General features: G+C 38.6%; 2 protein-coding genes across 2 annotated transcripts in view; one reads left to right on the top strand and one right to left on the bottom strand.

The window, feature by feature from the left end:
• The first annotated feature begins 286 nt into the window (after nucleotides 1–286).
• Nucleotides 287–11384, top strand: LOC134672739 (CDK5RAP1-like protein). Its single transcript, XM_063530684.1, has 7 exons — nucleotides 287–918; nucleotides 1630–1780; nucleotides 1959–2179; nucleotides 3356–3486; nucleotides 8695–8851; nucleotides 9904–10031; nucleotides 10951–11384. The coding sequence occupies exons 1-7, from the start codon at nucleotides 384–386 to the stop codon at nucleotides 11341–11343; spliced, it is 1716 nt and encodes a 571-aa protein (XP_063386754.1). The 5' UTR covers nucleotides 287–383; the 3' UTR covers nucleotides 11344–11384.
• A 726-nt stretch (nucleotides 11385–12110) lies between these two features.
• LOC134672778 (ankyrin repeat domain-containing protein 6) overlaps nucleotides 12111–27002 on the bottom strand; it is a 127575-nt gene continuing 112683 nt past the window's right edge. Inside the window, exons 3-5 of the mRNA XM_063530719.1 lie at nucleotides 17519–17620; nucleotides 16867–17061; nucleotides 12111–16338 (exon numbers count right to left, since the gene is read on the bottom strand). Of these exons, the coding sequence (XP_063386789.1) occupies nucleotides 13744–16338; nucleotides 16867–17061; nucleotides 17519–17620 (2892 nt within the window). The 3' untranslated portion in view covers nucleotides 12111–13743. The remainder of the gene's footprint in view (nucleotides 16339–16866; nucleotides 17062–17518; nucleotides 17621–27002) is intronic.

Genomic DNA, 27002 nt, shown 5'->3' with positions numbered 1-27002 from the left:
TATGGTAACAAGTGCTTCTCGAAATGTACAAAGAATTCGACATGAAACGCGACCTTCGACCGATACGCGACGTCCGCTTCGAACGATGATCACTGCTGAAATGAAAATAAGACACTAACTAGCGTTGCTAGCTAGTGTATAGTGTAATCAAAGAATATAATACTCACTAGGAGAGTGTAATGAACAAGCTTTTTTTTATCTCGCCGAGCAACACTTAATTAGCGCTCTGCAAATTGTATAATGTAATGCCCGCTTAAGTCATTTTGACACATCAATTTGTCAACAAATCAGCAGCAAAAATTTTAGGTTACGTGATAGAAATTCCTCTTATTTAATAGATTTAAGAACGATAAATATGTAAAAACGATAAATACACCGCAAAAATGTCTTTATTACGTCGTACTCAGCGCTTGCTGAATTTATCCAGTAAATATATATCCAGAAATTGGCGATGTTTATCAGACGGTACTCAACTAACTTCAAAACGTGATAAAATAAAACAGGGGCCTGGCCTAAAGGAATTTATAATTGGGGAATCTGAGCCCGTATTTCTAGATAGGCCTCATATTCCATATTTACCAGAAAATGTAACATTTGCTTCAAATCGCAAAGTGTATTTCGATGTGTACGGATGTCAAATGAACTTGAATGATACGGAAATTGTTTGGTCTATTTTGAAGAAAGAGGGTTTCGAGAAGACGGAAATTGAGGAGGAAGCGGATATATTCCTGGTCATGACTTGTGCGATACGGGAAGGGGCTGAGAGTAAGATATGGCACCGTTTGGACCACTTGAGAGGGTTCAAAAGACGTCGGGCGCAGAAGAACAAGGACAGGCCGGTTAAAATTGGTTTGCTGGGCTGTATGGCAGAGCGGCTGAAGACCAAGCTTATTGAAAAAGAAAAAACTGTTGATGTTGGTAAGAAACATTTTGTTTGCGTTCTGTCTTTTGTAGTGAAACATTTGTCTTTTTATGAAATTATTATAAAGCCAGATTAGAAGACCAAAGATGGACAAAGACGGTCACAGAATGGCAAGGACCTCAAGGTACCAGACACCGTGGGAGACCACAGACAAGGTGGATAGACGATATTGTCTCAATAACTGGGCCTAATTGGACCCATGATGCAAAAAATAGGATATACTGGAAAAGATTGGAGGAGGCCTATACCCAAAAGGGGTCCTTAAATTAGAAATAATATAAAATTTAATTTAGCAATTAGAATTATATATTTAAGGAATAAAGGGCTTAATAATAAAAAAAAAATATATATAAAAAGTAGCCTAAAGGCGCGTCTAGATATTGCGCGGCGGCCGCGCGAGCAATGTTCGACCGCGGCAAACCTGTATTTTGGCTCGCGAGCCAATTTGAACTTATTCGCGGCGGCAGCGCGCGGCAGGCGATTCGATGATTGACCACATTATATCACAAAAATTAATTATTCGGAACGAAGTATAGCCGGGCCTTAAGATTACGACCCGTGTATGTGAGTGGAGGCACTGGAGCAAGCAATTGAAAAATTATTTAACATCAACCAAAAACACTGAAACATAGATGGAAATTATTAGAATATTCTTACCCCAGTCTTTCATAGATTTAAACATGTTTAATCCGAATCTAATTTTCCAGTGGCTGGTCCAGATAGCTACCGGGACCTGCCTCGGCTGCTAGCCTTAACAGAAAGCGGCCAAACTGCTGTCAATGTGCTTCTGTCCTTGGACGAAACTTATGCTGATGTGGTGCCTGTGAGACTTAACCAGGACAGTGTCTCTGCTTTCATGTAAGTGTATATTATTATTATGGCAATATCTCTGACATAAGTGGATAAACCTGAGTCATTCGTGTATGTCACCATTTTCCTTTGCCTGCCAATAGTTCTTGATTTACCAAATGGTGTTTGTTGTTTATCTTTTGTTTATTCTAATTTAGATTTAAATTTTGTACGTTTTTTTCCTCAGCTCTATAATGCGTGGCTGTGACAACATGTGTACATACTGCATAGTGCCGTTCACCCGCGGCCGCGAGCGCTCGCGACCGCTACGCTCCATAGTCGACGAGGCGCGGCTACTCGCAGACCGGGGCGTTAAGGAGATCACGTTGCTGGGACAGAATGTGAACAGCTATAGAGACCCGAGGGAAAATCCGGACGACGAGAGGCTAGATACGCAGTTGGCGAAAGGTGAGGTCTTTTAGACGGAGGCAGGCGTGGCTCACTCCGCGATTTCGTCGCTTTGCTACAGGTAGCTAAAAGCACATCCGTTCGGCCCCAATTTTGGGGTTTGCCATAAGCCGCGCGTGGCGCTGTCGCCACCTAGCGGCCGTATCTGTGCTGATCGTAACAGTTACTATTATTTATTCTGTGACGGAGGCAAGATGGTTTTTCCTCTAGCTGCCCAGGGGTCTATAAAAAGGTCCTTTCCATTCTATTTTGAATTTCTATTTAGACCCGGTAACCTTCAAATCAAGAGTGAACAGGCACCTTCTGGGCGAGCTCGCTCCATCGTTGGCCACGTCTACGCCTCGGCTAGTCTGTGGCCATGAGTAAGCCCGTTCATAATAATAAAAAAAAAAGACAAATGAGAATTTGCATTTGTCTTGGCAAGTTTTTATGTCTGGGTGGCTAGAGGCTATACAACCAGGCTTAGACAATGACTGAGGATCTACCACGTAATCGTAATATCGTAAATATATTGTAATGTTTCTTTCTACTTGTGCCTATTGCACACGCGTTTCATACGACGTTTTTCAACATACTTGCGAGGAAATAAAATGACACTTTCATATTAATCAAATTTTAATTGTTAAAACAGTTAGTAAAGTCTTGCATCTGTCATACTGTCTGCCGCGCCACGACCCTGCCGCCAGGCCCCGGCAGGCGGGCGGCGGGGCTAGTGTGACTTATGCCTTTTAAATTTAATTTAATAAAACCGGGCAAGTGCGAGTCGGACTCGCGCACGAAGCTCGTGTACCATAATGCAAAAAAAGGCAAAAACAAAACGGTCACCCATCCAAGTACTGACCCCGCCCGACGTTGCTTAACTTCGGTCAAAAATCACGTTTGTTGTATGGGAGCCCCACTTAAATCTTTATTTTATTCTGTTATTAGTATTTGTTGTTATAGCGGCAACAGAAATACATCATCTGTGAAAATTTCAACTGTCTAGCTATCACGGTTCGTGAGATACTGCCTGGTGACAGACGGACGGACGGACGGACAGCAGAGTTTTAGTAATAGGGTCCCGTTTTACCCTTTGGGTACGGAACCCTAAAAATTGACAATTAGTAATAATGTTGACGATGGTATCAAACGGAGTCGTCTGCTAACCAGTTAAATTACTATTAAATTCGCTCGCAGGCTTCAAAACAGTTTACAAGCCGAAGAAAGGCGGGCTTCGTTTCGCGGACCTCCTGGAGCAGGTGTCGGCCGCCGTCCCGGACATGCGCGTGAGATTCACCGCCGCGCATCCCAAGGACTTCCCCGATGAGGTGAGCGTTGGCTGATTTTAAAAGCTATCAGTAAATATAGATGGTCAAGCAAATCTTGTCAGTAGAAAAAGGCGCGAAATTCAAATTTTCTATGAGACGATCTCCCTTGCCACCTACATTTTTCAAATTTGCCGCCTTTTTCTACTGACAAGATCTGCTTGACCAACTTTATTTTTAAGGAACTCTCAGTGAAAATTTTTTTTTTTTTTTTTTCTCAACTTAAATCTGCAATCGGCTGTTCTAGCCATAATCAGATGGTTTGTTTCTTTTTTTTTTTTTAGGTTGTTATTTAGGGTGGTGTTCCACTGAGCACCATCACCAGTTTACGTGGGGGCTTATTGTCTCTGGTCTAGCCCTAGGATGTGCCATCTTTTTAGCCTCGGTGTGTAGTCTTGTTCGTTTAACAGGTTTCTGGCTAATTCGTTGCAGTGGTTTTGAAGTCTTTCCTTGTACTTTTTGCAGTATTCGTTTACCTCTTGTTTTATTGTTGGTATTTCTGTGTATTCATGTATTTCACTATTTCTGACCAGTAATGGTGCACACGTGATCCTTCTTAGGGTTTTGTTCTGGAATCTTTGAAGTATTTCTAAGTTTGAGTTGCTGGCTGATCCCCATAGCTGTATTCCATAAGTCCATATCGGTTTTATTATACATTTGTATATCAGTAGTTTGTTGTTAAGTGTTAGAGTTGATTGTCTTCCAATTAGCCAGTATAAGTTCCTGCATTTGATATCTGCTTCTTTTCTTTTCATTTTGATGTGGTTGGCCCAGGTAAGTCTTCTGTCGAGGTGGAGTCCTAGATATTTGACGCAGCTTTGGCTAGGAAGGGGTTCGCCTCGCATAGTCACTGGTGGGCAGTCTCCCTTGCGTAGTGTGAAGGTTATTTGGACAGATTTTGTTACACTGGGTTTGAGCCTCCAGATCTCGAGCCAGTGTTCAATATCTTTCAAATGTGTTTGTAGTTTTTGTGATGCGATTTCAGGTTTTTTGTCACTTGCAAGACAAGCTGTGTCATCCGCATATGTTGCTGTGATCACTTCATCGGAGACCGGCAGGTCAGCAGTGTAGATTGAATATAATACTGGGCCGAGGACAGATCCTTGTGGGACTGATGCTTTAATGTCATACAGTTTTGATGTCTCTTCGCCAAATTTGACTTGGAATTTTCTTTCTAGTAGGTATGACTTAAGGACCATGTAGTATGAGTTGGGCAGCCTTGTTTTTAACTTGTATAACAGTCCTTCATGCCATACTTTATCGAAGGCTTGCTGGATATCAAGGAAGACGGCAGCACAATATTCCTTGCATTCCAGTGTGTTTCTTATCTTTGTTACAACTCTGTGAACCTGTTCGACTGTAGAGTGTTGTTCCCTGAAGCCAAATTGATGATTAGGGATGATGTTTTCTACTTCTAGTATGGGTTTTAATCTTCTTAGGAGGATTTTTTCAAATACCTTGGATATCGTTGGGAGGAGACTTATTGGTCTGTATGAAGTAGGTTCTGTAGGTGGTTTCCCAGGCTTTGGCAGCATACAAATTTGTGATACTTTCCACAGTTTAGGGTAATAGTGCAGTCTAAGGATAGCATTGAAGAGCATGCATAAAAATACAACTGGTTTCCTTGGTATGCGTTTCAGTATTTCTGCAGTGATGAGGTCAAAGCCAGGTGCCTTTTTATTGCCCAAATGTCTGATGGTGTTATATACTTCATTTGGTGTCACTAGTTTTAGTGGTAATGACAGCTGTTGATCACTTGTTATGCATTCTTCCACTAATTTATCAGTTTCTGGGGACATAGAAGTGTTAGGTGTGAAAATATGACTTAAGTGTAAAGCAAAGGTTTCTGCTTTTTCTGCTTCTTTTCTGGCCCACGTTCCCGACTGTGTTTTTATTGGAGGGATTGGTTTTTGTGGTCTTTTAAACTGTTTTGTTATTTTCCATAGTGAATAGTCATTGCTTTTAGTCGCTGTTAGAGATGAAAGCTTCTGTTGCAGTGTGTAGTTTTCGTTTTCCTTGATCAATGCTCTTAGTTCTCTGGCTGACCTATTGAGTGCTTTTTTATCTTCTACATGCCTACTTTGGTGCCATTTTCTTCGAAGTCTTCTTTTTTCCTGTATCTTGTCTCGGATTTGCGAAGGAATATTTTTAACCTTACTGGATGTTTTGTTGTATGGGGTTGAACACCATGCAGCTTCTTGAATTTTGTTGGTAATATAGAATGTTGCATCATCTATGTCTTCCGCTGATTTTAATCTTATTCTGAGGTTTAACTCTGTGTTAAGGATGTCTGTAAATGTAGTCCAGTCAGTTTTGTGATTGCATAATGCCATGTTTTGTTCCTTGTAAAGTGCCGTGGAACTAAAAGTCCCTATCACTGGTGTGTGGTCTGAAGAAGAGTCGAGGCAGCTCTCCATTTCAAAATATATGTTTGAAAAACCCTTCACAATGAAAAAGTCAAGGAGATCAGGGCACTTCTTAGAATCTGTAGGCCAGTATGTTGGTTCACCTGATGATAATGTGGTCAATTTGAGTCTGTCTATGCACTTTTTTAGTTCTCTGCCGCGGGTTGTCACTAATCTTGATCCCCAGTGTGTGTGCTTGCTGTTCCAGTCCCCGCCGCATATATATCTGGAGCCAAGTGTTTTAAAGTAGTTGTAGAACATTGCTTCATTGATATTGTGTTTAGGAGGACAATATACAGCGCTTACATTATACTCCCCGGATCTATCCTGAACAGTAATTGTAGTGGCTTGAAGGTAATTTTCCTTAAATTGACTGTGTGTGAAGTGCTTTATATTTTTTTTAATTAACACTGCAGTACCACCATGTGATGTACCATCAGGATGATTGGTGTTGTATACTTCATAGTTTTCTAGTTTAAAGTCTTTTTTATCATTTAGGTGTGTTTCTGATATTAAAATAATGTCAATTTTGTTTGTTTGTAGTAACATTTTAAGATCGTTTTGGCTTGGGGCCAAACCGTTTATGTTCCATGTTGCAATTCTTAATTGTTTCATTTGCGGCTTATAAGGGCGGTGATGAGGGACATTAATGTACCCATTTGTTGTATTAGTAGCTCTATTTGCTTGGTTTGTTTGTTAATAGTTTGTATAAGTGTACATTGCCAGTCACTATTAATTTCATTTTTGTTCAAAGTAGATTCATGATATGTGGGTTGGCATTCTTGCCTCATTTCCCTGTAAGGTCTATTGATGTTTTGATTTATCACATTACTGTATGATGTATTGTCTGATGTTCCCTGTACCAAGTTCATTTTAACAGGTTGGTATGAAGGTTCAACTGATACGTATGAAGGTTCGACTAGTTGGTATGAGGGTTCGACTAGTTGGTATGAGGGTTCAACTGGTTTGTATGAAGGTTCAACTGGTTTCACTATTTGGGCGTTAGTCTCATCCTGGCTGGCCTTGTTTGTTTTGGGTGTTTTGTTCCTTCTTCGGGCTGCTATTTCCCGGTATACTTGGCAGCCTTTGTAGCTCCCAGGGTGCTTACCTCCACACAGCGCACATGTGGCAGGTGTCTTTCTGTCCTTAGTGCATGTCTTACTGTCATGGGCCCCCGCACATTTGACACACCTATAGGGCCTTAGACAGTTGTTTTTAGTGTGTCCATATTGTTGACATCGGGTACACTGCACGATTGTTGTACTTTTATGTGGATCTTCTATTTTCACACACTGATGATAAATATATTTGATTTTTTTGGCATCATTGTTTTTTTCATTTGGTTCCAGGTTGACAAAGAAGACATTAAATGGTTCCTTGTTGTCCTTACGTTTGACATTTATAATCTCTCCTCGTACTTTGTTCCCGGTTTCTTCTATGGCTTTTATTATTTCCTCTGTGGGTGTTGTGTAGTGAAGATTTTTAATTACTATTTTTATACACCTGTCTTCTTTTCTTGTGAATGTATGCCCAATTAATCCTTTACTTCTAATGTGATCCATCATTTTCTGATATATTTCCATTGTGTGTGTGTATATTATGAGCTTTGTGCTGTTCACTATCTTGTATGTATATTCATTGTCGCTGACTACTTCATGCAGACAGTCCGTGAGTTTTTGTACATCCATAATACCAAATAGTACAATTGGTGGAGGTTTTGATGATCGTTTAGGCTTTTCTGCATCTGCAGCCTGGTTTTGGATGTTACTTTCTTGTTCATCGGTAGGCAAGGGTGCGAAACGGTTTCTTATTTCAAGGGAATCTGTATTTCCACAGTCTGGACGGTTCATATTGAACCTTTGCTGTCTTGCTTCATTTCTTTTCTGGATTTTGTGTGTTGTTTTGGCTTGCTCTGGTGAGCGGTATCTCTTTTGACCGTATTCTGGAACTTTCTGCCACGGTATTTTATTGCTTTTGTCTTGATCACTTTCATTTTCGTGTGAACGAGGTTTGTTGTTTTTATTATTTTCGTCTAAATTAGGCGTTGGTAACGTTTTTTGGTTTTCTCCGGTTGAATTACTTCGTTCTCTTGGTGTTGTATTGAAAAGCGCACTGTGGAAAACCTGTTGAACGAACTGTTTTTTTGTGGCTGTTGTTTCCACGATTTTGCTTGTTGACGGGGTGGCGTCGTTATGTTTTGTCATTGTGATTGTTGTTTTATCCGTTTTCAAGATGTATTGATGTAGACATCATTCAAAGATGTCTCTTCTATGTCGGTGTCACAAACGTGATTTGCAAATTTTAGGTTAGAATTTGTATACGGTGTTGTGTGTCAAAAACTTCACTATTTACACTAATATTTCTATTAATTCACTAAATATATTTGTTATTGTGTCCAATTATCACCACTTTGCAGGTAAAACTTTGAAAAAACTTATGAAAACTTAATAAATCGTATGATAGTTCGAAAGTTGATGCTGACGCGATTGCGTTCCGTTTCACGTTTCTCTCAGTGAAAATAAGTGAAATATTTATTTATTTATACTTCAAAAGGCGAACTTAATGCCAAAAGCATTCTCTACCAGTCAACCTTAAGGCAAAGAAGAGAGATTGTGGGCGGTGCAACTGCTACTACTAATAACAAAATTTAATATAAACCGCAAAATTTAATATCAGTCAGTTTTTCATTTTTAATAATATTTTTCAATAAATAAGGTTTGTATCTAGTGTGGTGTCGATGTTGAATACGTTAAAAAAATCAGAGCTATCTTTGTTGATATTTGTAAATCGGCATGCTTATTTCCAGGTGTTACAAGTGATCAACGAGCGCCCGAACATCTGCAAGCTGCTTCATCTGCCCGCGCAGTCGGGCTCCTCTGCCGTCCTTGACAGGATGAGGCGCGGGTACACGAGGGAGGCCTACTTGCAGCTCGTTGACCACGTTAAAAATACCATCCCGGGAGGTAACATGGCCTTTAAGTACTTCGTTTTTAGGGTTCCGTACCCAAAGGGTAAAACGGGACCCTATTACTAAGACTGCTGTCCGTCCGTCCGCCTGTCTGTCACCAGGCTGTATCTCACGAACCGTGATAGGTAGACAGTTGAAATTTTCACAGATGATGTATTTCTGTTGCCGCTATAACAACAAATATTAAAAACAGAATAAAATAAAGATTTAAGGGCTCCCATACAACAAACGTGATTTTTGACCGAAGTTAAGCAAATTTTATATTAAAGGAAAAAATGGCAAAATTTACGCTTCCGGCAGAACTTGAACCCGCATCCTCCACAATCCGTGTGTTGCTCTTAACCAATTGAGCTACGGAAGCCTACCAAGACATCGCAAATCTTTCCATTCCTAAAAAAAAAATCCCTAAAAAAAATTCCTAGAAAAATTGACGAAGTTAAGCAACGTCGGGCGGGGTCAGTACTTGGATGGGTGACCGTTTTTTTTTTGCTTATTTTTGCATTATGGTACGGAACCCTTCGTGCGCGAGTCCGACTCGCACTTGCCCGGTTTTTAAGATTTAAGTAATCGAGCCGTTTGTATTAATTAAAACTAATACTGGTTAATACGCTTCTTATACTCTTTATTGGGCTTTTATAAGAATATTCCAATTTTTATTGCTAATAACAATAAAAAGGAAAAAAAATTAATACTCTTTATTAATCATTGAAACAATTTTGTGTCCGAAATCTTTACACTGATTTAAACTTTCATCATTTTTACTCATTATTATTTTCTAAAACGGGACTTAATCGCGTAAAATTTATTTTTAAATCTCGCGCGGTTAGAAGATGTTGGTGTCAACTTTAGCCAGCCTGCTTCGAGACCACGGGGACAACGTCGTCCTTGAAACGTCTGAAGTAAATTTATAAATTTAATTTCACACGATTAGGTCCCGTTTTAATAAATAATTGCTGAAATAAAAAGAAAAGAGGAAGATCCAGTTTAGTTCATTTGAATCTATTTACATTTAGTTCATATGGGTTATATATTTGTGTAATATTCCAGTGGGTTTGTCCACCGACATGATCTGTGGGTTCTGCGGTGAGACCGACGAGGAGTTTGAAGAAACCATGACTCTGATGAAGCAGGTCGATTACAACATCGCCTTCCTGTTCCCTTACAGCATGAGGGAGGTAAACATCCAAGTTTAGGGTTCCGTACTTCACAAGGGAAAAAACGGAACCCCTATAGGATCACTCGTGCGTCTGTCTGTCCAACCATTCCCCACCCTTTATCTCAGAAACTACTAAGTTTAAAATTTTGAAAATAAATACACAAAATAGTTCTTTTCCTATTGATGACAGGAAAACCTATTAAATACGTGCAGTCAAGCGTGAATTGTGTTTAATTACTTGGTTTTTGATCCGACCCCTACGGGTTTTTTAAAGACATTTCATTCACGTTCCACATCAAAATTTGATAATGTACGGAACCCTCGGAAGGCGAGTCCGACTCGCACTTGACCGGTTTTTTTGTCTTGCAATGGTCACGATTCAATTATAGCGCTCAGAATACTAATCGTACGCTATGCATAGTTCTACTGCAGTATTCCGCGTTTCGCTCCGCGTGTGGCTACCACCAGTTTGGCAATGAAAAACGCTATCGAGAATGTAAATTACTTTCCATGCATGTCGCTCGTACTCGCATATTAGCGTGATTAGCGTATGTGTCAGTTTTGACACTGTCAGTGACTCATGGTACGGGTAGCTATAGAAACCCTTGCATGTTCCTGCTTCTATATGCTACAATATTGTTTTTTGGTATTCTTACAGCACGGCGACTCATTATTTTTGACTTTTGTCACAATTGTATTCTAAGTGCTTGGATTTAATTATCTAATTTACGGACAGCCATGTTCAAGCTATTTTAGAATCTCTCGATCATGATGCTCAAAATACCTTATTAGGGTCCTGAATTAAGCTCAATACTCTACCTTAGATCCTGCGCTACGCTTAGTAGGTATTCAATTTTATTTTATGGCATTAATACTTGTAACTTTATTACAACACTTTATTCATACTTATCCACCATGCTTACCTATTTTTTTTTCAGAAAACCGCCGCCCACCGCCGCTACAAAGATGACGTCCCCGACTCCGTCAAAAAAATCCGCCACAACCGAATGATAGAACTCTACCGAACCAAGAGCCAAGCTCTCAACCAATCAGAGATCGGGAACACACACCTCGTCCTAATCGAGGGGACTGTGGCTAAAACCGGACAGTTGTTAGGACGAAATGAGTTTTACATGAAAGTTGTGTTTGATCAATGTGAGATTGAGAGTCAGGATGGTGGGAAGGTTCGTATGAAGCCGGGGGATTTTGTGGCGGTGAAGATAACGGGGGCGAAATCGTCTGTGTTGACTGGAGTACCGATGTATCATAGTAGTGTTAGGGAGTTTTATAGAGATGTGAGTTGGGGTGAGAGATATCGTCTTAAAGTGTAAATATTGTAAATATCTAATAAATATTGTTGAAAAACTGATAAGTACAGATTTATTTTGACAGCGGCGTTCATAACAAAAGTCTGTGGATATGAAAATTTTGATTCAGGCCTAAAATAAATTCAGATATGAATGTCATGGAAATAAGAATTGAATCCAGAACGAATTCAGACCAGTTTACTGGAAATCAGAAACATGCATTCAGTTCCGGAATAAATTCAGTTAAAAAAAAATCAAAATATACTTTATTCATGTAGGCCTAGCAACAAGCTCTTATGAATCGTAATTAATCTTAATCTAATTATCAGAGCAATTTATTGATGTTAATTGATTGATGTTCAACGGAAATCTATTAATTCTAACTACTTGATATGTTTATTTATTTGGAATCTTACCCATTCGGGTATCTGACTACAAATGTGTCTATAGTAGCCCTTGTGTCGGGACTAGGGTTGCCAACCGTAGTACTATATTATATAGTATTGTACTATATTTTGGCTCTCTGTACTATATACTATTGGAAAAATATATAGTACGCTAAAAAACTATATTTCCGATTAAACGTAAATTACACTCATGTTTAGTATTTTATCTAAAAGTACTATATTTTTTTGAAATGTACTATATTTTTGATGCCTTATACTATATTCCACCAAAAAAAAAGTTGGCAGCCCTAGTCGGAACATTGGCAAGTGAAATTACATTTTTACCCACCTTAGTTATTAGGTACCTACTTATACATAACTTCGTAAAATAAAATAACATATTAGTTGTGACACTTCAAAAGTGCATTTTATTAGAATCAATCAGTACAAAATTACAAAATAAATATGACAATTTACATGAAAACAAACTTGGTTTAACCTATGTTACGTATTTATTTAGAAATAGGCTATTTACAAACCATTTTCAAAAACACTGCATACAAATCTGTCACACATGGCATCAAAATCTATAATTATATTTGTACTTAGTCCTAACCAAAAATTCATTGTTTGTATAAGTTTAACACATTCACTGCGTGCCTCATAGACTAGGAATCCTCTAGACCGAGTTTAGAGCAATTATTTCATGAAACCGATGCTGCAAAAAATACGGAGGTGCGGGGGACGAAGTGAGCGAGATCCCGTGCGGTTATTGGTCCGTTCAAAGACACGGACGTCACACAAAGACATTTTCGACTTGAACATGGAGTAAAACTACCGTATGCATGGCAGAGGGGGTAGCGCTACTATGCTCAGTCTGGAGGATGCTTTGTCTGTGGCGTGCGTTCACCGTCATACAAGTATGTTTCTAGGCCACGCCCCCTGGCAGTGCGTGTGAATTTGACAGCTAATATAAATGGCGTTGTATTGTACGGCTTCGTATATAATGCGGTAGTTATGTTTGTCAAAGTTGACGTTTGACAATCTATGGCGCCGCCGTGCAACGCCATCTTCTTCAGCTGTCCAAGTCGAGACTTTACCAATCTTATACAACCACAGTACTTATACTATCTTAATTATAAATATTATGACGGACTTTAAATTTTCCAATTTTTTTTTAAATTGAACTTTTAAAGCCGTCAAAATATTACGTCAGTGGATACTTTACGTTTTTTTTTTCACTCATTGGTCTATTGTGTTCGTATTTTTTTAATTTTTATATTATTTACTGTTACAAAAATAGGGGTGCTTGTGATTCATACATACAAAGTTATATTTATTATTTTGAGTGCTTAGTCTACATATCTATCTAAATCTACGTGGCATTAAAATATTTGTACTCGATTATTCTACAGGCAATTTAACTTAAACAAGTATTTAATTGTACAAAATACTAGTAATGAGTATATTATAAGAGGCAAAGTAAACGTATGACTTAGATTCCTCTTCATTTCTTTTTGACTGGTTACTTGACCTGTCTGTAAGTAAATGTATTAAAATGTCAATATTATCAATCAATACCAAACTTTATTAGTGAATCGTGATAATTTGTAAGGTGTACAGTCGCCATCTGATATATCGGAGCAGCCAAGGCGCTCACAAATATCTGAACACGCCTCTATTGTCAAAGCGTTAGAGTGCGTGTTCAGATTTTGTGAACACCTTGGCCGCTCCGATATATCTGATGGCGACTGTACATTTATAAGTAAAAAAGCTAAGCGTCGTCTTGCGTAGCTGAAAATCAAAGTAACCCATTTATTAAAACTTGAGGTGGGCTTCTAGTATTTAAGACTAAAGAATAGATATGGGGTCCCTCTTGGAAGTTTAAGCTTTTACTTTCTTGCTCTTGTCAAAGCGATACCAAACTAAACATCAATGATTTTTTTTAAATCAATGATTTTGATTGAGGATCAACTGTGCCTTTAGATAAAGAATTATCTCCAAAACGGAAAAAGACCAAAAAAGTCAAAGACAAGGGTTAAACTAAACTAGAAGCCCCAATGGGTATCACAGGCTTTCCAATGGGCATAACCGGCTTCCCATTCGGCACAATATTGATCCGCTGACCAGATAGATTGTCCGAACCGTCGACATGGCCAGAGAGACTTGGTGACGGCCCCTGCGAACTCCCGTACACCTTAGTACTGTAACCTGAGTCATTATGGGATTCCCTGTCTGTTTGAGATTGTGTTTCTGTCAAATGCGTGTTAATAGCTAGAGATTGAAGCCGGCTGTGGAGTAAATTATGATCAGGAACGGGCTTTGGATTGTAATAAGGCGGCCGGTTGTCGTAGTAACCAAATTCGTTCTGATTGGCGATTTCGACTTCAGTATTCTGGTCCAAATGCTCGCTGTAGCAGTGGGGTATTCTATCCATTTCCCTTATAATGTGATCCTGCATCATAGCGTCGAAGACGCCTGTTTGGTGGTGGTATAATGGGTTCCTGTTTCTAGGTTGGACTTGCGTTTGAGGTAGACCTGTTTGGTTGTAGTCGTAGTTGTATTGTGTAGGTAAGCCATTTTCGATCATTTCTCTGTAGGGCAGTTGGTGGTTTTGACGGTTTGGTATCTCGTGGAAGTAGGCGTCTTTAGGGATCATGGGTCTTAAGTCTGGTGGGTAAGGTTTTTGTGTTTGCGGGGCGGGGGATTGAGATTTGGTGGACATGGTTTCGTAGTTAGGTAGAGGAAGGGTTTGAAGGAGGTTGGTGTTCTTCATGGGCCCGGGTGTGTTCGTAGTTCTTATTGGATTGTCCTCTTCGTCGCTGCTTTCTGAATTGTTTCCATTGTCTTTCGGTGGGGTTTGGAAAGTCTTTCTTGTTGGGAACGGGATGAGGTTATGCAAGCTGAAGCGTTTTGATTTAGGCGGTTTTTCTTTTAACACTGGCGCTGGTCTTTGTGGTTGTTGAGGCATTTTGAGTATGCCAGGGTTTGGAGAGACTGCGGGTAGAGGTTCTTCGGTGGGCTTTCTTTCGGGAGACTGACATCTTTGCTGTTCTACCTGCGCTACTAACTCCTGAACTGACTTTCTTGGTTCTCTTTCTACACTGTTCTCTTCTCGAACTTGATAGTTACTTGGTTGTTTATGGAGCTTAACGTAACCGTCTTGCGATATATCTAAAGATTTCGCGTTGTTTCTCATAACGACTTGGGACATTTCTTTTTCGAGCATGACTCTCTTTCTAATATCGTCTGCCGTTCTTTGTAAGACTTGGCTCTTCCATGCTGGCACGCCAGGAGATTGGTCCCTTTTTCTTTCTTCAGAATCGCTGACTTTAAAGTCTCTGCTGCTGCTGGGTGACTTAGTATTCGATTGTCGACTAGGTGAGGCAAATCTCTCGTTATACCCTTGAACCTCCATGGAGACTGGGGATTGTGATACAGATATTTTATTCGCCTTGACATGTATTTCAGCAGTAACATTATGTAAGCGGCTCTGATCTGGACTTGGTCCTGAAGCAGTAGTATGAGGTGATCTCGACATGCGACTAGGACCAGCATCTAATTGATCACTGCTCATAGAATTCTTAAGAATATACTTTCTTCTAGGAGTTGGTGGTGATCTGGTGTCCAGCACTTCTGTGCTTTTCGACGTCAGTTTATCAGGTCGCTCCTTGGGATGGCTTTCGTAATGCTCAGCGGTTTGGTTGAAGCTCTTTATCAGTTTGTTGACTTTATTCCACTCTTCAGAATGATCCAAGATTTCGAGACTTCTCGTCCTTTTCATGGGAGGTATGTCTAAGGAGCCTTTAGGGCTGTAGTCTAATTTCCTGACTCTTTCTGAAGCTCTAAACATTACGCCTCTCGTCAGCCAGTGTTCTAAATGCTGATGGCGCTCTTTGCACAACGCTCTCTCAGCCGCCACAAACCTTGTCAACTCCGATATCTGTCCTTGCGTCTTCATCTCTAAATCTGTTACTTTCTGATCGAGTCTCTCATGAGCCCTGTCTATGTGCCGTTTCAAATCCTTCTTATCCTCATTCATCTTCTCTTCCATATGTTTAAAGAATGGTGCGCAGTAGCACGTGTATCCAGCTCCAATTGGGCCTTTTTTGATATTCCCCGCTAAATCTAAGAAGTACTGTTCGCCTTTTCTAAGCGGTTCGGTGGGAAGCGAGCTTAACTTGGGCTTCGGGAAGTATTTCGGGTCTGGATAGTAATGGCATCCATATGGGGACCACTGGACAGGTGCTGGCGTTTCGAAGTGAACGTTCTTCTTTTTCTTTCCATCTTTTTTCTTTGGAGCGTCAGGTTCGTCTATAGTTCTCTCCTTGCTTTTGTCTCGTTTCTTCTTCTGTTTCGCGACAGGGGTGTTCAAGATGGCGATGATTTCATCCAAGCCTTTTCTTGTGGCTATATCCCTAGCGGTTTCCCCCTGGTGGTTCTTGAGTGTCTTGTCGCAGCCTGCTTCGAGGAGGATGCGCGTGAGTTTGCGGCGCGCCATGGCGGCGGCTATGTGGAGGGCGGTGTCGCCGTTCTTGTTCTGCGCGGCGACCTGGCACGCCGCGGAGATGAGGATGCGGGTGGCGCCCGCGTGCCCGTAGCGCGCCGCCGTGTGGAGGGCCGTGTCGCCGTACTGGAAAACAAATAACACACTGTTACCTTGTGGTAGGTCTTTATGGTAGATGAAAAACAATTTTTAATCTTAATTAAATTAAAAAAAAAATTGTGACGATCACAAAACATGTACGAACATGTACTTGTACTTACGTCTGTAAGTCTGTTGTTGTCTAACAACAGCAAGGATAGAAGATTCTACTGTATTCAGAACATCGTAGTCATTAAAAGATTGTTTTTCATAAGAAGCAAGCAAAGCTACCGGCATAAGGACATGCGGCGCGAACCCTTGTCTTATTGGCTCTGTCAGGCGTGGCTCACTCCGCGATTTCGTCGCTTTGCTACAGGTAGCTAAAAGTACATCCGATCCACCCCAATTTTGGGGAAAGCCGATAAGCCGCGCGTGGCGCTGTCGCCACCTAGCGGCCATATCTGTGCTGATCGTAACAGACGCGTTTTATTAGAGAGTGAGTCTTCTGTACCTAGTACTATTATTTTATTTATTCTGTGGCTCTGTTTAAGGCAAAAGAGGAGGGAATATACTTACATTGTTCTGCAGGTCCGGTGGGGCCCCAGCCAGCAACAGTTCTCTAGTAGACTGGTTATGTCCGTTCTGACAGGCGAGGTGTAGCGGCGCGAAGCCGCCCGCGTTGCGTGCGCGCAGCTCGCAGCGCGCGGCGAGCAGCGCGACGCAGCGCGAGTAGCCCTTCCAGGCCGCTTCGTGGACCGCGGTGTTGCCATGCTGCAACACATAAGGATAATTAATACTTATAAAAAAAGTTAATTGTGTAGGTGTAAATTTACAGTGAAATTAATTCGAAAGGATCCGAAAGAGGAGAGCTTGAGTTAGTGACAGATATTGATAAATACTTTGCGCATTAGGCTTCAGTGAGTATTTAGAGGAATACAATAAGTTTTTGGCAAACATTAAATTTTTGGCACAAGCTTTTATCGCTGACCGTAAGTACTTTTCACAGGCAATGAATACTAATCGAAACAATTCTAAAAACACAAAATACAATTAGGTTGCGTTGTTTTAACACAAAGTTCCTATCGTCACCTCCTGTCTCCATCGTCAGATCAGCTCGATGGTACCATAATATTAGATTGTCACCAGACAAAGCAGCAAGTAAGCAAATTTTCAGCTTTATACAAAACCGGGAAGTGGGTCAAATTTGTATGGAATACACTGATCTTACCACGAGGTCTTGTTTGTTAGGGTCGGCGCCGTGTTGCAGCAACAGTTGCACCACCTCGACATGCCCGTCCGCCGCTGCGCGCTGCAACGCGCTACACCCATTCTGAAACAAAAACAGTATTTTACAATTTATATGCATTATTGCAATTAGCTGGGCTTATCAACTTTTTCTTGTCACACGTTGCTATGGTTACGGTCTCCTGAGTCACTCTTAAAATTCTAGGTTTTTCGTATTTAAATGAACCAAACTTGAATTTTATGGTAGTTATAAGACCTTTCCATAATGGGACATCTACTGAGCATGTTAGTAGAACATGGTACAGCAGCCGGCCTAGCCAAGGTTACAATCGCTATCGCTTCGACAGCAAAAAGCATTATGTCTCTCTATCACTCTTCCATATTAGTGTGACAGTGACAGTTGCGTTTCGATCGCTACGAAGCGTAAGCGATTGGCGTCTTGGCTACGCGGCCAGTTCTTCTAAAAAATCTATGCTATTATTGTCTCCTCGCTGATGGGACAGGATAACAACAAGAAATACTTGATTGACCCAGCTGTCAAATCCACCAAATCTTGGAATAAAGGATGACTCACGCTAGACCGCCCGTGCGCGGGCCGAGGCGTCCGACATGTCAATTTCTATGACGGCTGATCGGTGATCACGTGGTGCTTTCTACAGAAAACGGAGCTCCGGAAGCTCCGGTCCGGTCTAACGTGAGTTATCCTTAAACATATCGATATCGACACAGCTATTTTGAAGAACGCAAGTTTGCATAGATAACCTGTCTATATTATTTACTTGTCTTCGCCAAGTAACTAACAGCTATTTATAAGATAATTACTCTGAGAACTTCTCATTCTCATACAAGAGGCGATGGACTAGAAAACTAGTTACTCCATGCTCATTCCCATTAAAACGTAATCTAGTCAGTAAAAACAGCATAGCAACGATTGACCCATTATAAACCTTAAGCAAATGCATTTAAGCACTATAAATGGGCAGTAAATTGTAGTTATTGTGGTCTACGTTATAAAATACTCAATAAAGGTGGGTAATAGTAATGTGAACATGGCTGACAAACTAGATTAAAAATTTAAGCTAACGGTAACTATTTATTTATTAATCAGTGGCTAACGTGCATATTTAATAAGCAATAAGTTGAAGAGGATATTAATTTCTTATAGTTGGTAAACTAATACGTATTGATAAATTGAATGTTGTGTATATGTCGGCGGCCGATCGTAAGATCAGGCATATCATGAAATTCCTAGGCATATCGTGAAACGTGAAAATCTTTGACTCGTTCCCTGAGGCGACGGAGCCCCGCTACGCGGGGTTCCTATTTCTGGACAGTTTGCCCTTCGGGCATCTGAAGCAACCTAACGAACCTATCCTACCTATGTATTGCATTAATGTGACTATCGTCAAAACATTACATTACATAGGAACATTAGGATCTGCCTGATCTTACGATCGGCCGCCGACATATATATTGTACGGATTTTCATGCAATTTTCACCTACCTTTTATTTATTTATTTATTTCGTATATGCACACGTCAATTTTAAAGATAAGATTAACACTTATTATTAATTACATTTTCCAACATTGATAATGGGCAAAAGGAAAACATTCATATCATACAATATCAGATTAACTATCAATAGAGTGATTTTTGAGGAAGGTTTAGATGTAGGTATATAAGTACCTATACCTAATTTGTTAAGTATTTGATAAAGCGCTCTACTCATTTATCATTCTCTTAGCTTTTCAATATTTAATATAGACATTCCGCTTGTACTAGTAAAATACCATCTTCATATAACGACTGCCATTTAAAAGATTTGTAGCCGCCATAATTGGCTATTAAATCGGTCAATACGTCCAACTTGCATCTATGTACCAAATACATCAATGACTTCATTTGAAATAAACAAATGTACATTCAACTTGAATCTTAATCCATCCTGATAAGGTTTGAAATACGTTAGTATTATTCGTAGCGGTAAAGTACGCTACGTTTTCTAGTATAATTTAATATCATGCGTATGTCATGTCCTATAAGGCAGGATTAAGATGGTATATTCAGAGTAATGGGGTGATAAATAAAGTTCTTATCTATGGTTTAGTTTCGATGTATGGCTGCATTATAAATAAAGATATATATACGTAAGAAAACCTATTTAAAGTCGTTTTAACTTTTTGAGCGCCACAGACGGCAATTGACGTCAACGCAAAATCGTGACAACGACGCCAAAGACAACATTTGACGTCGATCGTTTTTTGATAAAAATCTACTGAAAAACACCCCACTTTTAGGTTTGCATTAATTATTCAAAAAAGTAAATATCCCCGTGGCGTCAGTGGCATGGCAAATGGATGCGCCCGTGCGCCGTTTGGCGTTCAAAAGGTGTTGAACGTAATGACCATAACGTGTTGACTGTTTCCTAAGTATTGTATGTCCGTTAAACTTTCACGGACCTTCATACGTTTCACTGCCCAGTGTTACATATTTATGACCAATGTCCACAATTTGTAACTCGATGCGTTTAATATGCAGAAATGTTGGAGTCATTTTATGACTTTTACGAGTAAAAAATGCGTTGCTCGGTAGCTACTGGAATTGATATTTATACGCGGCTCTATTAATAGGGAAAGTGGTTAGATACGTTTGAAACTAGAAACCGTTTATGGTTATACTTTTTAATTTTATAAATACACTAAAGGGCTAAAGAAATGGGTTTTATTTTAAACGTTTGCTGCTATTTCAACTTAACAAGTAATAATAAAAAATCACAAAAATAAACCTTGTTTTGTTATACAACAACTCAACGACATGCTAAAACAACATAAAACTTGGCATGAATATTTAAGTAACATAGGTAAATAGTTACCGGGTGTGGCCTGTAATATGAGCAAAAAATTAAACTGTAGGCTGTACTCCTCATACTAACCAACATTTGTTCAGCGACTTTTAAAAATAACTTGTGGTTTGATTTTTAATACACTTTAAAATTTATTCTAAGACGCAATGTATTGCGAAGTCTGTTATGTTTAAGGCGTGACAAGCAACGTTAATCACAATGATATGGCGTGGCGATGGCGTCCATTGAAGATAATATTTATTTTGTATGAAAAATAGGGAGTCTTTATACTTCATAATTTTTAAAAGTTGTTGAACAAAAGTGTCACCGTTTGAGGAGTACAATCTATGTTTTAATTATTTGCTCATGTTACAGGCCACACCCGGTTATATTTATGACCGGTATTAGTTTTTAACGTTGTTAGAAATTGTAACACTAAGAAAATGGGGTGAGTAGAAGTTACAGACATGCCCCTTCAAAAGTTCTGGATCTGTAGGTACTTACTTGTTAGTATCATGATTTCGTCCCGCTATTTTGTGCAGGTAACAACATTTTGTCTTACATATTTATAAGACAGCTTCGGACTTCCATTACCGCCACGACGCAAGTTATTAAATTTTAATAATTTTTATTCCCCAGTAACAATTTACGTTGAGTGGCCACTGGACTACTTTTTAATTGAAACTGTCATAAAAAGGTCTGTAAAAATGTCAACGGTTCAGTCCGTCAGGTTAAATTACAGGTTGCTTAAATTGTATGGTGATTGGAAGGGGGGAGGGGGGTGCATAAAATGCAACTAATGCGTGTTCTTTAGCTTGCTGTAGCCTGTAGGTAGGTACGTGTTGAAATAACTTAGCGGAGAGTTTTTAGAAAATGGTGTACTTACCCAATTAGCGTGAGTAGTTAAGAAAAGTTAACCGCTGTCAGTTTTGTGACGATAGTTAAGCATGAAATCTGTTTGGTAATCACCTTTATTTTGCCTCTTTGTACAGTGTAATATCGCTTATAGTTTATGAAATTAACACCAAACCAAGTTTTTATTGAAATATAATGCTTAATTTTATTATCGTCACAAAACGGACAGTGGTTAACCATTCTTAACAATTCACGCTAATTGGGTAGGTACACTATTTTCTGAAAACTCCCAGCTATACGACGTGCTAAGTTAAAACGAGGATGGTAGAGGATGGTATACCTATTAAAACATGAACGATGCGAAGACTTCTATAAGTTTCTAAAGTAGCCTTTTATCAAACTGTAGAGTACTTAGCTCGCCTATTGCCTAGACCCTAGTAGTTGTGTTTTAGTTTCATTCGTTTATATTACATTTTCGATTTTTGATTCTAACCCACTCTCAAAACTATGTTTACTCCCAATGTGATTTGGGATAGTTTTTACAGTTAGTGGAATCAATATATAAAATCAAGATCTCTATCATAAAATGAAAAGCCATTGCCCTCAACAGACAGTAAGTGGCAGTTTTATTTATAAACAAACTATGCCAAGCGCGGCATCCTTAAAGGGTGACATTTGTGTCATTTCGAGTTTTTGCCGCCATATTTAATTAACACCAATGCAAGACGCCAACACTCGGAAAAAATGGCGCGAAACGATGCCATCTTGAATATCTTGAAGCCGGGAACTCATTGCGTGGTTTGTTAGAGTTGGACCAAGCTAACTCTGGGCATTTGCAAAGTGTGGTAATGTCATCATTAATGTCATTTTTTATGAAAATATGTCGTTTAAGTTAGCATAGACGGACTTGTGTCACAGCTTATATTTGTGTAATTCTTGTACCTTGTTACTTAGTAGTAACCATTTCGGCGAATCATAATTAAGTATGTCAATGTCTTCCTATGGCCCAGCAGATTTTTGTTCGCGATTTCTGGGTTGGCTCCATATTAATAGTTTCTCAGTATGACCTAACTAGGGTGAATGAAATAGACGAGTAATAATTTAAATTACGTAATTACGCTATTTGAGAATAGGGTGATGCTTACCGGCCCTCAGAGTATGGTCAGACATCACAAAATTATTCTGTACTACCTAAATGAAAATATTGTACCTTAATGAATAATAATAAAATATGGACACCGGTCTGTAATAAAATATTTCAATTCAATGACTTAAACAAAGTATAATCCAGACTTAGTCGTAAAATAAATTAACAACATTATACAACTTTATGCGTTCAGAACGAGATAATTAAAGAGCTATTTAGCATTTACATTGAGTACAAAGCTCAGTCTCATTGTATGGTAAACTTGTTCTTGCAATACGCAGTGATATCAAATGATACCTAGAAATCAGATGGTGAAATCCCATAATGAAAATCACCCCTTTATCCCCCCTTCTGTAACAAATCACCGGCGTTCCTTTAAAGTTTAACCTATGTATCTATTCCTATTGCATAGGTTTGAAACAAACGAATATTTCACGGTACTAGCATCAATATCCACTATATTGTTTGATTTATTCAAATCGTTTTCGTATAAAACAGAATATCCACGGCCATAATGGCCGATATCGAGCGCTGAAATATGGACAGTACTCGCAATAGCAATAAATCGATACTTTATCGATATTTCCACATCACTATGGATACGGGAAATGAAGGTAAGGTACAATGCGTTTTGATATGACTGCGAGAGGCGTATTTAGTTTAGATAATGACAAAATATAGGATATTCCAAATTTTATATTAAAGGAAAAAAAATGGAAAAATTTACGCTTTCGGCAGGACTTGAACCCGCATCCTCCACAATCCGTGTGTTGCTCTTAACCAATTGAGCGTAATTTTTTCCATTTTTTCCTTTCATATAAAATTTGGAATATCGCTCGCAGACGTATCTGCTTGTTAAAAAATTGATTTAAAATATAGGATAGGTAATTTAAAACATCCATCTTGCTACATGGTGGGTGCGCCTAATATTAAATCCAAATTATATTCAATAGTACTTATATACTGCCGCCAAGTAGGAACTCTATCTAGGGCTGTGATTAAATATCATTGTTTCTATTTTTTTAGTCTACACAGACTTTACATTAAAACTTCAAATACTGCATTTGTTTACGATCTTCTCAGAAGGTACTCTAAAGTTTCCTATGTAGCTTAAGTAAAAGCAATAATAAACTTTCGCCACAACACCAAACATTCTCTATTTTATCACTTCATCAAGTTTTGTAATTAAATTAATGATTATCTCAACATAAACGCCAAAAACCGTGTAGCGTTAAAAACACTTATGATTTTAACAAATTACTGGCCGATAGCAAACTCCATAAAAGCATAAAACGCCAATTAAAAGTGTCAAAATAAACCATAAAAATTTTGGTACCGAGTTACTGATGACATTTAAATCTTCCATGGGATTTCTATTACCTTCGCAATAATGCTGAAAATCGCTTGGTCTTTATTCTCCGGCAAGCAAAAAGTGTAGTACCTGAATACAAATTGAAGATGTGCTTAATTATCGAGACACGAGTGAGGTCACTGAGGTTTTGATTAAATAATAAATAGTTTATGACACGGTCATAATTACGGAGTAAAATCATATTATAATATACACCGGAATCAGGTCCACGTCCTGTGAGCATACTTAAAGTACTAAGATTAATGTTGAATAGGTACCTACTATTAAACACAAAAAAATATTATAACATACATAAACAAACGTAGTTATTCATTAACGATGCTCGTTAAAATATATCGTTAATAATCAGCCGTTCCTTAATAAAAATATACCTTAAAAACCCAATAATCGAAAAAAAAAGACCATAAAAGCGCACTGGCAATCAACAAGGCAAACATTTAAAAAAATAAGCCATCAACGGAATGCTATCGACCAATCCGATTTAGTTCACATGGTTATTAAAGGCTGGCAATGTATTTTAACTTCTAATGACTATGAAATAAGGTGCTAATTCTAAGTAACATTTGCGCTATAATCATAAATAATCCAAGCGAGTTACTACGATAGAAAAACTCACACGTTCGCTATGGCCGCATTCGAACATTTATTACCTACCTACATTATTTGATATTACTCGCAGTACATCTCATGTACACTAATAAATAAGAGCGAGATGCACTGCGAGTAGGTAATGTTAAATCAGATTAATCTATACCTAAATTTTGAATGCGACGCTTGTGCTCGAGCGAACTTTAGTCCTGGTTTTAAATTTTAATCAAGCTTCGTACCAAAATGAACTGTAAACCTTTAACTGTAAAGTTGATTGTTAGTTTTGGCTATGTCAGGTGTGTGTGTGCGAACGTTATCCACTTCATCTAAAATGGATATGGAGTAGAGCCACATTTTTTATTAAGATTCGTTCGATATACTAATTAAATGAAATTTAACAGGAGACCAATTTAAAGAATACATACTTCTATCTGGCTATTGCTATCACACTTAAGGTCGAGTCACACCGGCTTGCGTGTGCGTGACGTGCGCGTGTGCGTGCGCTAAAACGTTGGAGCCGCACACGCACACGTCACGCAAGCGGTGTGCCATCTCTCATAAGGATCTGTATACTACAACGCTGCACGCGCACGTGCACGTCACGCACACGCAGCTGGTGTGCACAGGCCTTTAAGGAAACGCATATAGGTTTTCTAGTCTCCTTTTTAAGACTTGTGTAATTCTCTTTCAGAAATTATAAGAGATTATTTTTTCACCATCTACCTCTACCACGATAAAGTTTGAGACAGCTTGAAAACTATTTAAATTTGAGTAGGTAGATCATAGTAACTTGACTAACTTGTGTCAATATTTAGTTCTTTAGTTCACCGTCCTAGGTTATTACTACAGTAGGTAGATACTCTTAGATAGTTAGGCTTTCTAGTCACGGTTTCTCATCTCACACTTTTTCGGCCACGACCATCGGAAATCCTTAACATCTTTATCCTGCCTGATAGTAGGTTTATATGAATGCAGACTTTTAAAAATAAGTTTTTATAGACATTACAAAATGTCACCAGACAAGTAAAGTAGGTGTTGATAATACGATGACTTCCCTTATCTGCTTGTATCTGAACAATTCCAATAAGTTTGCTACTTTATATTTATGTAAAACGAGAACCGGCAAGTTATCTTGCTCATTAAAATAACTTACAATATCACTCTATTATGCTTGGATGGATAGGTAAGTACTTTCGGATGTCTCTTGAGTTTTTGAAAACAACTAACTTCATGAAATTAAAAAAAAACTTTTATATTACCTAGGTGATGTTTAATTTCGGTTGGCTTAGGTTATTTCTACCTTTTTTTAACCTATTAAGTCGGATAAAGATCTAAGCCTTTACAACCGGCTATAAAAAATACAAACAGACGATGTTAAAGTGCACCTATTAAACAAACTTCAATATTTCATAAGTAGGAGGTTCTCAATGCGGTTGTATGTTTTTTTGCGATTAGTTGAATTATTGCTTGAAAATGGAGACCTAAGTATATAAAGGCTCTCACACCACAATCACATCACATCACAATCCGTAAAATTAGCACATGAAAAATATATCTAGATAAAATTGCAGGCAATATAAATAGGTAACAAACTTCCCAAACTACCGGATCTCTAAAAACCTATTTGTCGTCTTGCAAAACCCGCGCGGCTTATCAAGGTACCGCATCAAGAATATCAAGATTCTAAAAATTAATTCACGTCGCAAATTAACAGACAGCTTTTTTTTAAAGATCATCCCAATGATTTAGTGGCCAGTATCTGTAGACGTTATAATCTGTGGACACGATCCATCATTTTTAAATTGTCTATGGTCGTTGAATGGGCGTTTTTCTGCCGTTAACTTTGAAAGTGGAGTAATTGTTATAAGTTGCACGCTATTATTATTTTATTATGTAGCGTCGTGAAAGTAGTTTGTCTCAATTGTTTTAACAAGATAGTTGTAACGGGTTAGCAACACTTCACAACTAAAGTGAACTTAATTGCGAGCAATTATAACATTATTTGTCTTGACGTGTCCAAGTACCAAAGGACTTGAGATTTTTTTTTGTCATTTATATATTTCTACTAGACTCCCCTAAAACAGGATACTTAAGGTTTGTAGAGTACAAGTATAACTACATATGAGATCATTTAAGGGGCTCCCCTACGCCAATGACCTTCGATCTGAATCCCTTACTTATCTAATGTTTTTTGTAGCTTATCATATTAACAGCAACGGCTTTAAGCAATATAGTATCCCATATTTTCTTTAAAGTTCATTGTCTTCGAGATATTTGGCATCAAAGTTGAACAATTTTAGGCTAAATAACTGATTTTCTAGCCATAACTTTTGTGTTAATTAGTTTAAAATTAAAACCTTGGACACGATTTTTGAGACTTCAAAGACGAACCCAAATATGTAGATTTCGTACATGTAAGATCCTTCACTGCAAACTAGATACGAAAAAAGTGTTTTTTTAGACAACGTTTAAAAAATTCATAAAAAAATAACTATTCATTGTTTTCAAAATCCGGTGGACAAAACCGGAGATAAAAGATTGAAGAACCGATAACCGTTTGTCTTATAATTCTATCTGTAGTGCAAAAAAAGGAGATACGATTCAAAATAAATAATTCTCGATACGAAATTAATTACTTACAGCAAACAGCGCTGAAATAT

This window comes from Cydia fagiglandana, chromosome 17 (genome assembly GCF_963556715.1).
Source record: "Cydia fagiglandana chromosome 17, ilCydFagi1.1, whole genome shotgun sequence".
NCBI classification, from domain to species: domain Eukaryota; kingdom Metazoa; phylum Arthropoda; class Insecta; order Lepidoptera; family Tortricidae; genus Cydia; species Cydia fagiglandana.
Note: the sequence above shows the minus strand (reverse complement) of the source record. Positions and strands in the feature narration are given on the sequence as shown.

What these genes read in the sequence shown, in the direction of transcription:
- LOC134672739 (XM_063530684.1), top strand. Translation starts at nt 384, where the DNA reads ATGTCTTTATTACGTCGTACTCAGCGCTTGCTGAATTTATCCAGTAAA. An exon ending in CCAAGGACTTCCCCGATGAG is followed by an intron (nt 3,487 to 8,694) that starts GTGAGCGTTGGC and finishes GCTTATTTCCAG; the next exon opens with GTGTTACAAGTGATCAACGA. An exon ending in TCCCTTACAGCATGAGGGAG is followed by an intron (nt 10,032 to 10,950) that starts GTAAACATCCAA and finishes TTTTTTTTTCAG; the next exon opens with AAAACCGCCGCCCACCGCCG.